The sequence below is a fragment of the Patagioenas fasciata genome, chromosome Z, assembly GCF_037038585.1.
Source record: "Patagioenas fasciata isolate bPatFas1 chromosome Z, bPatFas1.hap1, whole genome shotgun sequence".
Lineage (NCBI taxonomy): Eukaryota > Metazoa > Chordata > Aves > Columbiformes > Columbidae > Patagioenas > Patagioenas fasciata.
In genome coordinates this window covers 18,048,177-18,065,932 of record NC_092560.1, presented here as the reverse complement: position 1 = coordinate 18,065,932, position 17,756 = coordinate 18,048,177, and the positions used below count along the sequence as shown (strand labels likewise).

Here is a 17,756-nt window from a genome sequence, read left to right as displayed (position 1 = left end):
CCTAAATAATTCACTTGTTTGAAGAATATTGCTTATCTTGTAAGCTCAGTGGCATGAAAGCCCTGTGATGAGACAATGGTGACGGTACCTATGTACTCTGGTAAACGTGGAAAGAACAAATTCAGCTCACAAGAACGCTCAGATATTGATTTTCTGCAAGTTTGAATTTACAATTTTTAAACTTATCCTTTGAGAACCATCACACATACTATACAGAAAGCTCTCATACACAACAAAGGACAGAAATGTGTTTTAGAAAGAAAGTCTAACCCTCAATTTTAGTACAAGATAAAAAGTGGAAAATTCAGCCTAGGTATTAAAGCCAATGTGAGAGTTTCATTTTAACTAATCTACATTTCTTTTTTCTCCAATGGGACTAATAACAATGGTTAAAGACAGGTGGTAGTTATTCTGGCCAGCCCTGGCAGCTGCTGTATCAGAAGACAATGCTTTGTGATTCTCTACTCTTGCCCTGTTTTCTCCCCTGTGCTCAACTTTACATTTCAGCACTGATGAGGGTGGATGTTGATGCAGTCCCAGTTTTTGAGAAAGGGAACAGAAAATTTGCTTCTGGTGCAGTAAGAAGGTTGTTCACCTAAGTTCTCCCAGATTTGAGGTCCTGATATAACAAATTCATGCACTCCTACTAACAAAAAAAGCAGCTGGAGAACCATTTCACTACATGTAAAACTTCTTTCATGGATGTTATTCTGCACTATGCTACATTTCCACACCATTATAGATCTCACCGTCTCAGCAGGTACTCACAGGGTGTGCAAATTCACCATAGTTTCTCTCCCTTCTTATGTAGTTCAAACTCTATAAAGCATTCCCAGAATGACCCTCCACTAAAACTTTACTATGCAGAAATCTTGTCAAGGTCATACAATTCAAGTAAACACAGTTCTAAACATAAAAAAACCCCAACAGCTCTTCTTCTGAAGCGCTGACACAAGGTCCCTATTCACTGTCTTTGTTATTGCAGACTGCTGGCTACTGAAATCATATCCCAGAAAATTAAAAAAAGACAAGTCCAAAATTTCACCACAGACCATTAAGAGATCTAGAGGAGCTCTTCATGCCATCTCTGTCAGTCTTGTTAGTTTTACAGCAATCTCATTATATTTACGTTTTCTCAAACTTAACTGCAGGGATTTAAACAATTATGTGAAAATCTCAGCTTTCATTTCTGTACTTTCTGGTTTCAGTGAAAAGCTGTAGAGAAAACAATACAAAAGCTATGTTGTACCTTAAGGAATTCTCCCGTCCCTAAAATAAAACAAAGACCCTCATCTATTTTTCAAAGTGTCATAATTTTTAGCCAATCTTGTTATACTGTAGACTGAACAATGATTTTTACATGTCACGGTTAGCTGGTATGATCTACACACATTTTTCATTATAGATATTTCTGAGACATCTGTCAGTATGGTTCCTAAGCACTTGCTGTATGCTAATATTACCATGTATTTGTCTAGTAGTTTCCACAAAAAATCATGCATGTTATATACACACAGAACTGTACAATGCTGATTCTCTGGTAAAACAAACAAAAACAAAAAAAACCCTCAACATAGAATGACTGCTTTTGTCTTGCTGGTATTTTACCATTTACATCTGACACATCCATGTGCTGTAAATTTGCCTATACATTTACTTATAACTACAAAAAATAATACTCATTTAAAGCTCCTTATCCTTGTTTTGGAGACTTAAAATAGGTTTTTTGATACTGTGACCTCAGCTTTACATTAGTAGAAAGAGTTCTGCAACTGTTTCATGAGCAGTAATAAGTTACTAACCCAAGACAATCTCTTTAAAAGGTGAAAATATCTAATACGTGTTTGTATTTATATGACATTTCACTCAAACTGTTATAATGTCATGTAAAATGTTTGTAATGTAACTGATACAGGTAACTAAAGTTACTAAAACATTGGCTTATTATTATTATTTAAAATACTGGCTAAATTAAGACCTCAGGTACTACAGCCCTGATCAGTCTTGAGTTTTACAGTGTTCAAAGGACCAAAAAGGCTGCATATAGCACAAATAAATCAAGTAGAACCATCACATCCACAAACTGTTTTCTTTAGCTAATATTGTAACATTTAACTTTCAAAGTTTTGTCCACTCATAATGGACCACTGCTAAAACAAATTTAGGTCATCAAGAACACCAATGCACCAAACGTGGCTTTTTCCTTTTGCCTTGAACTTGCCTTTCCCTGCCTTGAACCTAAGAAACGTCGCAACTGAACTGTTGTTATGCAGAATATTCAGACCATTGGCTCTTTGCTGGATATTCCTGCCTACTCATGCTATTTTACTCTCCTGGTGGAAGATGCAATACAATAAGCAGTGCCTCGAAACCACATCCTTTTCATCCATAGAATAAAGTCAGAGTGTATAAACTAAACTGCATTAAAGCAGCATGGGTAATCAAAAAAGATTATTCATCCGATGGATGAAATTATCATAGCCTATATCTACTCTTTTTTTGTCATAGTTTAACCATAGTACTCTCACAGTTCATAATCTGAATCATTAAAAACACACAGGTTGGACTCATATGTAATCTCCTCCTGCTATTTAGATAATACCTCAAGATCTTACACAAAGCAGCGAAGTTACTTTATCTACTTCTATCCTTAATTACAACTGCTCACCAATAATGATATTCATGAGGATAAATTCTGAAATGATTTTCTGGTCAGGGTAGTCAATGCTGAGGCCACTGACCCAGTTACCACTGCCCCTGGTACCTGTTATCCCCAGATATGGGAGTAACTTTTCCTTGGGGCACCTGGGTACCAGTAAACACAGCTCTGCTGGTGATGTGCTACATATTATCAGTCACCTTTAAACATTCTCTTACATCACCATGAGGTGATTAGAAAATTTTTGTGGATATTTGAACAGATTCTGACAAGTGCAAATAGTTCCATTTATCCTTATCTTCTAAGTTTGGTGTCTGAAACATTAATTCCTACAACACAAAATATAATTTCCTTCACTTTTGCCAGGTGGTTGCAACACCGTTAGTACACAGTAAGCAACTCCTTCATGGAGGTTCAGAGATCTACAGCAAGAAAGGGTAACATGTCTCAAGATAATTTGAACAATCTTACATGTCTAGGATCAGGCAGCCCTGTCTCGCTACGCGTGTGCCAGGACTATCGTTTCCAGTAGGATAAAGTCAGCATTAATTAGCAAATTTCTTGGTCCCTTCATAGCCACACAGTCTTATAACAAAGAATTCTGATCACCAAAGCTATATGCACCTACTTGCTTTCAGCCCCAAGTGGGAACAAATGGTGTGAGATACTGCTGCTCAGAGAGCAGCATTAGAAACCTCACTAACATGCTCAGGTCCAGAGCAAGCACAAGCTACAGGTTTCAGTGGAGCAGACAAAGATTTCTGTTTTCAAGGGAAGATGCAAGCCTGCTTACAGGCTTTTAAAGAAAATGTTAGGTTTTATAGGAATTACTACCAACACAGCTGAATGTTTTATTCAAAGCTCTTTGTAAAATATGTGTGGAAAATTCATCTTGCAACTTTTTCTAACAAAAATATCAGCTGTACTAAAATATTGACTAAGCCAACTAAGAGAGCACTACCGAACGACAGACAGTGAGTTAAATCAAATTCACACCAACACTTTTTAAAGTTTAAGTGAATGATAGTTTTCCTGTTGCTGGTGTGTTGGTGTAGGACCACCTGCAGCAAACACCCAAATTATTGTTAGAATTAGTTGCAAGCATGAGGCTTTCCCTAAACTGCTGCCTGGCGTGCTTTCATTTTGCAGTGAAGGAGACAACACTGTCGTGAGGAAAAAGGCAACAAGAGGCCGAGGAAGAGCACTGCTGGATTGCATCTGCTTTCACTTGTTCCCTGCACTGGGGTTACAGGCACATCTCCACACTGAAAGAACAGTGACGCACAGGCACTATCACGCTCAAGTTTGGGGCCAACACACAACGTTCATCAGGTGCATCCCTTGACCATTCCGAAAGGGCCCCCAGCATTCCCTCGCCGTGTGCCAAGTGCCAACACCCAGCACAACCCCCGGGCTCCAGAGCATGGAGAGCTGTGCAGCCATCCCTCATTGCCGGCAATGACTCGTCATTAATTCTAGACAGGTTCTACACAGGATACATCCACGGCAGTAATGAGTTCAGGCAGCCTTTATCCCACCTTCATAAAATTTAAGCTTTGGGGAATTACTCAGTATTTAAAATGGAAAAATTAAATTGTGCGTTTATAGTGCATCCCGAAGAAATCACATCAGTCATCACTAGATTACAAGCTTCTGAAAGGGAAGCACTATGAAAACGATCTAGTGAGCTTCATGGTGAGCTTGACAGCAAATCTTCAAAAGTTCGTGAATAAAATGTGCAATTTTTGCCAAAGGAAACAACTGTAAACTTGATGGTACTACATAAAACGTATAAGGGCATAAAACCCTGGGATAGATCTAACTATTGTAGACATAGTTAAACTATTTCAGCTGATAACTAAGAGGTGTTGGGATTTTATTTTAATTATATAGAGCCACTTCCCTGAATCACAACAAAGTAGATAAAGCAACTTCAAAACAATGAAATTCATATCAAGATCTCACTTGACCACAATTGAAATAAATTATCCTATCTTTAACATTTTGACTGCAACCATCTTGGCCTTAAGAAACTGTCATGACTGTACTGGACCAGGCAAAAAGTCTTTTTTTTACCACAGAAGAAATAATATAATGAAAATATTGGTCTTGCACATACCACGTTAAAAACCTTACTTTCTGCCGGCTAGCAGGTGAATAGATTTTTTCAGGGTTGAAATACAGAAAATAAGGCCATAACCCAGAAACACATTTATGCAAATGATTGAGTTAACCCACATAGGTAGTCCCCATTGAAACAGATGTAGACAACACCTGTGAATGAAATAAAATACTGAAACCTGAACCAACAGCCTAACAATGTATTATGTTATTTCTATGGTCAAAATATGATGTTGCCTACAATTGAAAACAAAACAAAGCAAAACCCATGACAATGCCTCAAGAATGCAAAATTTCCTGACTCTCACAAGATCACATTTGCAAGCTAGACATTTAACCCTCCACTTTTATTTCTAAGTCCTTAACATTTTTGTAAATCAGTTATTTCCTAAGACACAGTGGTAATAAAAATATCTCCATTTAACATTTGACCTTCCTGTCACAGACGAATCGCTACTACCTGTCAGTCTTGCTGCTTCCTCATCCATCAATGGTTCAGCTCATCACATAACAGAGCAGCTCCATATGCACCTAAGCTTTTGTGAGCAAAGCCAAAGCACTTTTCCCATCATAGTGACAGATAATAAAGAGAGGTTTAGTATAACAGCAGAAGGGTGCCATACTACAGTAGATGCTACTGGCCACAGAACACACTTCTGCCTACCACCACTATCTAACAAGGCCAGATGATCTTAGGTCACTATTTCTCTCTGAGCACATATCTGGAAGGAAGCACCTTGGACTGTACATTATTTACATGAGCCGCTAACATCTATCTGTTTGCAACTACTGAATTACTTCCCTGGACACAGGAGCACTGTGGGCAAACAATCCCGCAGGGGTGAGTGGCAGGGTTTTAAGAGCAGGATTCACAGCGAGACTAAAAGTAACCAAATGCAGAAACAATGCATTAAAATACTAAGCAAAAAGTAAAGATTCTAAGAATTAAACAGGTTGCAAACCTACTATGCCCAGCGCGCAACGGATACCACCATTATCAATCCTCTCCTGCATCATTAAAGATCTATATAGAGTCACAGTTTCACAAGAAAAATTAAAACTTAGCCTTGCGCCCCTTTTTTTTTCCCTGGGTAGCTACATGAAGACTCCACACAGAGCTCTGTTTCACTACTGTTATTTCTAACTTTAAATGTTATCTGAAAGAGATCTTACTTTGGCTCCCAGCCCTGGAAGAAAGCAGGAATTCTTAGCTAACAAGGGCCTGGAGGTTTTACAAGACCACAGGGGTTTTCAAAATATTATTCCACTTTTGTAGCAGTCAAATAGATCATGTGCCAGATTCAAAGTGACATTTTATGGATTACTTTTAAAAGGTACTCAAGTTGTAACTTCAAGATCACTTTAAGATACGCAAGGAGTTATTTAACTACAAGCCCATAGTCCATATGATGACTACTATATTTTCATTGTTCTGTAAAGGACTTCCTAAGAAGTTCACATTTTTTACAAAGGCAAAAGATCCTTTAAAGTACTCTGCTTTTAATAACTGAAACTCCTCACCCCCTAAGCTGTAACAATTTGCTAGCATGCATTTTTGTTGAGTTTGTATTTCCATAGGCTTTGACAAGCTAAAAGGCTGCTATTATTACTAATGGCAATGCTACAATTGGAGGGACATACATGCATAGGAATGGAAAAAAAACAGTACACATCATATGCAAAAAAAGAAAAAAAAAAAAAAAAAAGAAGAATCACACCAAGATCAGAAATTCATCTAACAGAGACACCATTTTTTCCTCCCTACTCAGCCTAGCAAAACTCATAATAATCAAACAAGAAGTAGCAGAGCATCCCTTCTGTAATGGCTCCACAGTTCAGAAGGGGAAGCTCTGGCCATTGAAAACACCTCACTTGGATCTGAAATTCTGTATTTCCCCATCTCACACATCAGTCTGCAGCTCACACATGTGTTATGAGAACATCATCATATTTCATGATCAGACAGCAAAATCAACGTCAAGTATTTTTCTTTTTTAATCATGTTGGTGCACTGTTCCACATAATAAGCAAACTGAATTTTCTTTAACTAAAACATTCTACCATTGAATTTAAAAGGAAAATCTTTGGAGTTTTCAAGTGAACTGTGCTAATAATCCTACACCTCAGTAAAACCAAAAATCTGACATGCTTTCACTCATTATCCCACTTCACATACTTCCTATCAAAGCCAGTAAAAGAATTCCTCAGCCTTTATGTGCCATTTTTAACTGAATATACTACACGTCACTCTCAACTAGCTCATATGATTCTAAAAAGACCCACATTGTTTTGAACACCAAGTCTACCACTAACACTGGAGTTCAACACACTTTAAATCATGAACGTATTTGAAAAGTGATACTCAAAGGAGCATGGAGAGAAATGGAGACACACATTTCACTTGCCAGCAGCTCCAAGTCAACAGAAAAATAGAGCTAAAATAAATACAGCAGTGCACCACACTACAGCATACGTCAAAGAGACCACAAACAAATGATCATACCTGGTCTTATTAAGTCATGCACAGAAAGGCTATTAAACAAGGGCAAAAAGTTTATCACTAAGTAACTTAAACTAGAAAAAAACCACACTTGACTTAAAGTTCATATTTTTGTGATATCTTACCAATTTTCTATTAGGTATTGATTTGTAATCTGATTTATTATATTTAACCCAAATTTTCTGGGTTAGGTTTTGTCGTTTTGCTTTTTTAAAGCCACTTCAGGAATAAATCTTGGATACTTTTCTACTAAACATACTCCTAAATAATGACACATTCTTTGTTCATCGACACCACGATACCCACCACTGTAACTGTACTACAGTAAGAAATAACATTTGACTGTATTTTATAGTATAGTATTTAGCCCGAATATGCCACTGAAGAAGTGTCTTCCCAGCTTCAGGCAACTGTCTTGGTTAGTATCATGAAGCATTTTGAGACCTGAAATAACTTGTCCTTTATAACAAAAACATTACCATATTTTTACTTCCATTACTCTTTATGTATGACTGTATTTATAGGATATGGCTTTTGTAGCTCTAGATGCAAAATCTACTATATTTAGAAACCCAAGAACACATACAAAAAGTTCAGACTTTTTTTCCAACATACAGCATTACAACTATTACACTGCTCAGTCGCCCCTCATTAGGGTCCCTGGTTAAAACTAATGAAGCGTAGAAGGAATGACTCCATGAAATTCTGTAGACACTCATTAACCAGGCTGCCCAGCTCTGTCTCCCACGGCAATAACAATGGTGTGAATCCACAGGCACATTAGGGAACTATTGCAGGTTTTCTAAATAGTGTCCAGTCACTGACTGGAGCCATACTCAGCCTGTATTATTAATAAGCACAGTCCCAAAGTGGAAGACATCTTTTTTGCCCACACAGATGTGAACCACACTGGCCCTTCCACTGAAGACCTATCTGTTCCACAGTCCAGGATGTCAACATCACCAGCAGGATCTGTTTCTCTTTGAGTGGACTCTGGTGGTGTACCCTTTCAGTAACAGTGGCTCGCAGAACTAGAAAATATTCAATCTGCTTTTTTGCCTTGGTACAGAATTAAGGAAGTCCTTAGGTCCTGCAGGTAAACTGCAGGTGGATGATGAACATCAGTGTAAGTGGGTTTGTGTCATCCTGTGTAAAACCTAAGGGTGTACCCATTATACTACTGGTAATAGGCGAGACGCTGTAAGACAACAAAGAGGGAAATGTTTCAACAATTAAAAAGAATTCATTTCAAGCACCATCCATACCCTTCACGTATCAGTTATCTGCAAGCTGCTATGCAGCACACACCTCTGTAGTGCCTGCATTTGAGAAATTCCAGTTACATTGCAGCTGCCTCTCCCAGTTCTGTCTTTAAATAAAAACGGGAGAACTGCTGCTGCCAGTAAAAGTATATGTGCCTATACATGACAGGAAATCTGAAAGCAAAACCTATGCCAATTAGCCAGCTATACTGAGTGTAGGTAGCAAGTCTTAAGGGTACTGACATAAATTAAAATAGAAGATTTAGAATCTTTTGAAGACATTAAAAAGTAATTCATATCAAGGCTGTAAGTGTGAACATTTTCAGGTCTAAACACAAATTGGTAAATCCTAAGCTAGAATGAAAATGCCACCCCAACCACAATATCACCAGTGCCATGCTGTAAAGCAGAGCCTGTCCTGTTCCATACGTTCTAAATTTTACAGCCTTTGCATGCCCTGAGGGACCAGTCACTAAAAGGTTATTTCAGAAATAAATTACTTTCTCCCTCGTGGCAAGTTTCTATGAAGTAAAAGCCTAATGTTGACACCTCCCCACAGCAGGGTATTTATTGTCTGTTCCAGAGAGGGCAAGCAGGGCTATGAATCTGATAGCAGTAACAGAGGCACAAAGCAGAAAACAAAAAGTGAGAGAATTGAAAAAGCACAGCTGGGAACACTTCCTCTTTACCACACACACCACCTCTAACCATAAGCACAAATGAAGACACCAAACAAGCCTTCTCCTCCCACTCCTTTCCTTGTCTACTCATCCCTCTGGAAAAGATGCTTTTGAAAACCGAAGTCTGCTAGAAGAAAAATTAAAATCTTAATCATAAAGAGCAAATGATGCTTGAAACAGATGAGCAGGCACAGTAGACAAACATTTTCCAGCAGGCATGGTAGATAAATATTTTCAGGAAAGCAAATGTCTATGAAACCAGTCCTCCTTCTTGTGTAAGCCTGTTACTTTGGATAGATTCTCCTCATCAAAGCATGGATTCTAGGAACTCCTCCCTCTTCCACAAAACTGGCATCTTTCACAGAACTGCCCTTTTTAGTAGAAAAAGAACAAATACCCTAATTTTCTGCAACCCTTTCCTGAACTTAGAGAATTCTCTAACACCTGCACACAAAGACTTAAGGTGTGAAATACAAGCATTTAAATAATTTTCCTTTTCTCTCACAAGAAGTATTAAATTCAAAAGAACAAGATCAAAACAGCAATATTATTTATAGCCATCTATATGCTTATTCATCATGATGTTTCTAAATTGAGTAGACTTGAATAAACAACACAATTCAACTAGAACATAAGTTGGAACAGCCATCAGTCAACATCCTTCAGTTTAAACAATCTGCCAGTAGGCAGGAGAAATGAAGCGGAAAATACAAATATGATGCACAATCCCACAGACTGGGAATACTTAACACATATTAAGCAAAACCAAACGCCACTTACTTCAGATTTGGAGGACATGTTTTCCTCTATGTCAGAATCATTGGGATCTACAATGTCATCAAACGGCGGCAGAGTAGGCGTCTTCCTTTCCAGTGCATCATTTTCAATTTTGACTCTCCCCACCTTGAGCTGAGATCTATCCTTTGTCTGTTTTTTCTCAGCTGAACAAGTAAGAATCAGTGGTGGGGCACTGGAAAAACTTTTAAATAACGAATCCGAGACACTTTTTTTATTTTTTTTTGCAGAAGGTTCATCAGAATCCAGAACAGAGGGCCTTTTTGTGGGGGTCTTCTTTTCTTGCTGCTGCCCACCTGTTATGGTAAGGATGGGGGTGTTTTCAGATTTTGGCTCCTTGGACATGGGTTTGGGTTCTTTGAAGGCCATCTTAGGAACTATTTTTTCATCTTTCAGTGGTTTGTTTTCTTTGGGTTTCTTAGAGGATTCTTTGGAAGATTTGTTGTGTTCCCTGGAAGGTTCTTTGAAGGCACTTTTATGTTCTTTTGAATCTTTAGAAGTTTTTTCCTTGTGCTCCTTTGTTGACTTGTGGGTCTTTGAAAAACTGTTACTACTGCTGCTGCTGTTGCTATTTGTGTTCAGAATCCTAGCTGGGTCCTACAAAAAGGAGATGAAAAATTTCACTTACCAAAAAAAAAAAAAAAGAAAAAGAACTATCTAAGCCCCAAAACACAGAGGCAATATGGACAGATTATTCACACAAAAAACTTGGAACTGCAGGTTGAAAACCAGAAACTGTAAATACCTATACAAACAGACACATACTCTTATCATTTTGGTCAGCCTATCTGTTATGATGGGGTAGAACATGAGCAGTTACCACTGCTTGTCAATATCTGCAAGACAAGTTAGTTTTTATCTTAAGAATTAGATATGTCTCTTAAAAAACATTGTAAGATGAACACAAAGACAGTTTAGGAAATGTTAACCATGACCATCAGCTATCAGAGAGAAAAAAAGTCATCCTAATGATAGATCAGGATATGAACCATATACTTTCAGCAGAAGTACTTGAGTATCAAAGTAAAACATGCTCCTGACGCCATTTCAGGCAAAGTTTGACTTCTCTACTGTGATCCTCCCTCCAACTTTTGACAGTCTCTTCCTCATACACAAAACCAACTCTGGCTCCAGCCTGGCTACGGAAGATTTGTTTTGACACACAACATCTCAACACTCAATGTGTTTTTATAGAAAAATACCTTTGCAAAAAACCAATTTCTTTTTATTTATTGCTCCTGTCTCTGTTGAGTATTTCACTGTACTTCTTAAAATTCAACTGTTTTAAGTGAGAAGGGTTTCTGAAACGGTGATGACTCAGAGGTCCAATAAGATTGGCAAAAGCAGAAAGAGAAGAGCAGTATCATTCCTCACTCAGTTGAATGTGAAAAGTCAAAGTGGCAAGGAAAGTGGTGATCTGCAGCCACAACCAGCAATAATGAACTGAACCATCCAGAATGGGTTGTATGGGATCCTTTCTTCTGAGGATTAGCATCCAGGGATTTTTAAAAGATTAGGATAGCTCTAGCACTGCCCACGTTCACTGCAACTGCTAACACTGGGTGCTCAGCATCTCAAAAATACCCAGTATCCTAACCGCAGTGTTATAAACACTAAACACCTGCAGCACTCTCTTCAGGAAAAAGGTTTCATTTTTATACTACTTCAAACCTGCAAAGTGACATTTCAGTTCACATGAAGCTCTGGTCAACAAGTTTAGGTTGCTTATTTTCTTCCATGCTGATTCTAAGCATTTCTATCTATATATTGCCTAGCATTTGAGAAACTTTAGAAAGAAACACTTCAACAAATACGTTGCATATATCCATTGATTTCCATTCCCTTTTCCTAGAACAGAGGTATAAATGGCATAAAACTGAAAATAGTAAAAGCCCAAAAACCTGATGTATTGTGAAATTTTTTGAAATTGTGAAACGCTAAAAATCCTGATATATTGTGAAATTTGTAAAAATCTTAACTCTTACATACAGACTTATACTGAATACAACAACTTCAGTAGCAATACCAAACTGAAATAACAAAAACCCCATTAGCTACTCAGAAAATATAAGTATGTAAAGTTTTATTCTCAATGAAAAAAATCTTAAGGCTGTTAGCGCATGAACCTATGAAACCAACCCTCCTTGACAGCAGGATATTCCCTAAGTGCTACATGCCGTGCCAATATCAACCCTCCAACTCTCAGACTTTCAAACCCATGACTGACAGAACAGGAATTAGCTTCAGGGCGGGAAAAAAAAGGCAGTTCCATATTATGTTTGATGCAAGACCAGCCCCAAAGGTTGGCATATGAACTGATTATTAATGCTTTTATCTTTATATCTAGTTCTATCATGCCAGAGATTTAAGTGTTGCCCTGGGGAGGAATAAAATATGTGCCATTAATAAACTAGATGGAGCCCTTATGTTTCTTTTATTTGTCTCCTTACCACATACTTTCTATTGCTCCAAAAGGAGAGACTTACTTTAGTGGTTTTACAATAGATGAGAGCTGTGAAACAGGTTCTGGGATGCAGTAGTATTAAGATAGTTAAGAACTTGAGATCTTTCTTGTCTTTTCAACTTTATAACCAGACTTCTTTCCTATTTCTAGAACACAGAAGCTGATGTTTTGACAAATCATAGTACAAGTATAGGACGTACTTCTGATAATAGACATATATATATTTACACATACCTCCCTGTCAGGCTCTCTGAGACATGTTTTTTCATTAAGACAGCCAACCCATTGCTTTTATATCTGCTTGCACTCTCCAGGTAGGAACAAAAAAAAAAAAAAAAAAAAAAAAGGTATCTTTTCTTATTTCCCAGGTTTCTGCAATGACCCTGACAGAAGCCAACAATGACTTCAAGGAAACAGCAAGAGGACTGTAAAATTCTTAAGACAGAAAGAGACCCAAATATGTTAACTGGTAAAATTATAATCAAACCTAATGATTAATTCAAAAGGCTGGTGTGGATGAAATGTGGCTAAATATTTACACCATGTACAGCACAGGTCTCCCTGAAAACCAGAATTTTCTTATTTATCAAAATCTAACAGTGTGTTCAAATGTTTCTTTCACTTCCCACCTTAAGAAGTGTTGCAAGGAATAAGAGTCAATGATGTATTTCTGCTAAGAGGGACAAAAAAACCAGTCTTTTCTCTCAAGTTCGTATATAAAATGGAAATTGTGGGGGTTTCACAGGTAATATATTCATACACAATTGCTTACATTGTTGTATTCATCAGATAATGAAGCAACCCAAGTGAATGCTAGACTTTGATACATTAAATAACAAACTTCAAAAGAATAATACAGAGGATTATATGCATGTTAAAAGTACCTGCAGATGTTTTCTTAAGCCAAGTAAAACCATGTACACATAATACTTCAGATATATAATCCCCTTCATAGAGCAGTACTAACAGATCTTTAGTAATTAATATTCTAGAAACCAGCATAAAAATCTAAGGTTTTACCAACTGAGAAAAGCTGTACTAGTGTGACTGTTGCACACAACTTCTGCTCAGATTTTGGCTAACACAGCTCATGGTAGGGCCTGACCTTTGCTGGGAGCATCAGGAGCATCACACAGGCAGACAGGTGGCCAGAAAGAGCTGAAGAGCCATTATGCAGTCATGATCACTTGCAAATTTCTGTCTCCTGCAGCCACCATCTTTGTCTGGCAGTTTCATCAGAATCTGCCAACTTATGGAGAAGATATAAACCAAACCTCCAAGCTGAGAGGTATGAAACAGCAGATTAAAACAAAACAAAACAAACAACAACAAAAAACAACAACAAACAAACAAACAAAACAAAACACAACTTTTGAAGCTAATCCATCAGTAACTGGGTTGCTGAGGCTTCCGTGCTCTGTAGTGTGATACAGAGGATGCCCACATGGTGAGAGGAGGAAGGATGAGATGAGCGCTCTCACCCTTAGCTAAGTAACCAATTTTTTTTTTTTTTTGCCCTTAAGTGCCCTGATTAAGAGTTACAGGTTATAAGTTATGAAACCTTATGACTTGAGTGGTGAATAAGTGAATTCACATGACAGACCAATCTGGGCAAAGAGGACTGAGCCCTGTGAGTCATGTTTATTTCTTAATGAGCTTATGAAATAAAGTTTAAAGCACATAATATGTAGTCCTATAAATCTGAGAGATCCAAAAGGACTTTGACAGCTGCTCAACAAGTAACACACATGCAGTTTAAAATACTTGTGTAAATACGAGGCAAAAAATGGTATTGAACTCTCTGCATATTTTGCAGGGTCAGATTCTGACTTCACACCAGAAAATGTAATTCCAAATTTGATTTAACATGAGTTTGAATAAGCAGAATGCTATGGGAATAATTTCCAACCTCTTCTGCTACTGACAGTCATTAGGAACCTAATTATTAAATGAAGTAGTTGGGGAGATGGAGTTCATTACATTTAATTAAGTCAAAACTGAGCACATTGACATGGCAGTCTACTTACTCTGGGGTTAGTCTATAAATTGAGTATTAGTGATCACAAAAACATGCATTATTTTTATTTGCAGTAAAAAAGCATTTATTCAAATGTTATGCCTGTTGAAATAATTTGTCGATCTTCAGCAAATGGACTGGAATTAGTCTCAAATATGCCTTCTGCTCTTAAAAGGAAAAGGGGAGGAAGATCTGAGAGGAGTTACTTGCTCAAGGAAATTCAGATTTCTGTTGAATACAAAGGTTCTTTTTATTGAATAAAAACACTAACTGATTTGGGAAAAACAAAACACTACATTTTTAAAAACCTCCACAAATACTGTGGTATTCTTCCACTTGCTAACTGTATGCTGGAGAAGAATCCACCTGCTGCTAGTTCTTCTTACATATTATTACTGCATCACACATTTACAAAGCGTTCCACACTTCAGCTTGTCCAGCCCACCAAACTATTGTAACAACGACACCAGGAGAATGAGAAGCAGATAGAGAATTACAGTGCTCACTGGTTTGACAGAGAAAGCCAGAAAGGGGAGCATAAAACTTTTTTTTTTTTTCTGATCACTCTTGGCAATTAGAGATTTTGGTTTTTTACTTATAAAGTAAATCTCATTTCACTGCAGCTGACACTACAGCTCATTCCAAAAGACATAATAATCCCGACAAAACTAATCAAGCTGTTTCTCTGGGAGTGTAATATTTAAATAATACAAACAGGCACAGTAATACAACTAATTTAAGAGCAACACAAGTATCTGTAGCTAGCTTGCAGCTATTTTTGTATTCTGAAAAATACGCCTAAAGTAAGATTTCGCATACTTCCACCCGTCCTTTGTATTTCCAAGGCTAAAGCCTTGTTTCAGAATCGCAATACTGCGGCTCACTAACACCAGTTCCATTAAATTAAACACAAAAATCACAGAACTTCAGAAATACAAATACTGTCTTGACTGCAGTTATCTAACTAGAAAGTCTATATTGTGCTTTGCAGTGGGGCAAATGGCTAAGCAAGTATTCTTGGGGTATAAGAGTATAAAACTAAACTCAAAGTTTACTTCAGTATTCACAGACACAACGCAAAATAAAACCAAGCCAAGCACATCAAATGACTATTGCTGCAGCAGAAAAATCCTAAAATCATCCATCCGGTACAGACACCTGGAGTACACACACCCACAGTTTAGGTACAGACAACATACACCCAAGAACTGTCAAGACTTTCTACAACTCCTGTTCTAGAGATGTATCTAAATGAAATTTGGTCACGGAAATTGTTCCATTACTGGTGTTATTCCACATGACAAATCCAAAAATCTGTTCACACATTGGTTGGAACTCACCTGCCCCTCAACCAAAACAAAAACCCTACAGACAAAAATCCAAGGGTTCTCAGCTCCAGAGACTGGAATTTATAATAAAAACACAAACTTATTTGTTACACTAAAACTAACATGATGTCATGTTTCCATTTCTCAAAAACAGTTGATGATCCCCAGTAAGGCAGATATTTACAAGTATTTCTTTATGTGATACAAGAACAGTTGCCTATTAGTGTGTGTTTTAAGGTGGACAAAAGGAGACAAGGAATCCTGAGGGGGAGGGAAAAATTGAATATTCACACCAACTGGCAAGAAACGGTGTATTGATGTAACATCTCTTACCACTATTGGAAACTCCAGTGAACAGCATACAAGATTAAAAAACACCCCACTTCAAATAGACAGGATTGATGCTGAAACATCCCTATTTTGAAACCAAACAGTTAAAAACCATTCTTGGGTAACACCTTGACAGATACTAAATATAATGCCGAGACATAATCCACATCTAATCTCTTCCTGGCACTCATAACATCCTGCTGTGGGTCAAACTCACTGCAGATGGTTGGGTTGCTTCAGCAAAAATCCAAAATTTCAAACATTAATTTGTAAGGTTGATTGCAGCAAACATGCAACACTCCCTTCAACCTGCTTCACCCAACCACACTGCACACTTGTCAAGTTTCTAAACCAGACAAAAGTGCATTGACCAAATACTGTTCATAAAATTACATCCCAGGTTAGCATTTGCTTATGAAAAAATTGACACTGGAGATTCAAGGCTTACCATGGTCTACAGTTACTAGATAAAGCATTAGTGTAGAACTTGGTGTCATATCTGTATCTCCCTGAAGACCTTCTGCATATGTTTGGGTTGCTTATTTAAGCCAAGCCTCAGTATGCCTTGCTTTGGCATGCAACGCAAAACTTCAGTGAAACAATATTACAGCTGAATCTGAAGAAGTGATTGGGAAATGAAGTCTAGAAAGCAACTCAGTCTCACAAGAACCCCTATTATAGATGGTAAAGTGTTGAAGTAACTCATCTTCAGTATCTGAATAGATGTAGATGCATCCTAGTTTAAAGTTATGTTCAGCACCTTGTTTCAGCACCTGTTGTAGTCAGTTTCCTTCCTTTCAGGCATTAAGCAGACATTTTGCCATATTGAAATAAGTGCCTTCAGTCTAATCCTCAGACAGAATCTACCCCTGCTCTTCATTAGGAAAATAAAAACACTCACACATCCACATATTCTTGACATGTCTGAAAAAAGATCTGCATTATAGATTGTGAGGCACTCAGGTAAAATGCAAACCAGGCAGAAATACGTCAAAGAACTTTATCTTCCCCCCTCTATGTATCCTTACTGTTGTGACACATTCTTATCAATGGACACACTGAGGCATACCCATAGCACATTACCTGACAGTTCTTATGAGATATAAGATTTAACACAGCTACAGAACTTGAAGGTTATTGATAACAATGAGTATTGCCCCTTACAGTATGTGCACTGTGACATTAAGTAACATATTTCAAATTGACAAGATGTTAAGAAAGAAAATAAAAACCCTAACAATTTATCAGAATGGAGAAAAGGCATATATGTTAATTCATTAATGAAGCAAGTCATTGTGCTACATTTCCTATTTGAATAAATAACAACATGCTCCTTATTCTCCCACACAATTAATTAATTTTGTCAAAATGAAGAAATTATTTGGTGTTTCGCAAAGGTCTATTTGTATTACTCAAAACCTCCAATGCATTCTACCTTTTTACCATGTTCTAGGCTGAGGATTCAATTTGATGTCCTAGAGACTGACACATTGCTGTCTTTGAAACACCTAGTAAAGAATTAACTCCTAAAAATTAAACAAAATTTAAAATCCTAAAGAACAAAACTTCAAGTTTGCCTCTACACAATTATCATGAAAAG

At 37.4% G+C, this 17,756-nt stretch overlaps 1 protein-coding gene across 4 annotated transcripts in view; it reads right to left on the bottom strand.

Annotated features, from left to right (window-relative positions):
* The window catches only part of MLLT3 (MLLT3 super elongation complex subunit), a 119,708-nt gene that overhangs the window by 27,012 nt on the left and 74,940 nt on the right, over nucleotides 1-17,756 (bottom strand). For all 4 annotated transcript variants that reach the window (XM_065861728.2, XM_071802589.1, XM_065861727.2 and 1 more), the window contains one exon: nucleotides 10,003-10,614. In XM_065861728.2, coding sequence (XP_065717800.1) covers nucleotides 10,003-10,614 — 612 coding nt within the window. The remainder of the gene's footprint in view (nucleotides 1-10,002; nucleotides 10,615-17,756) is intronic.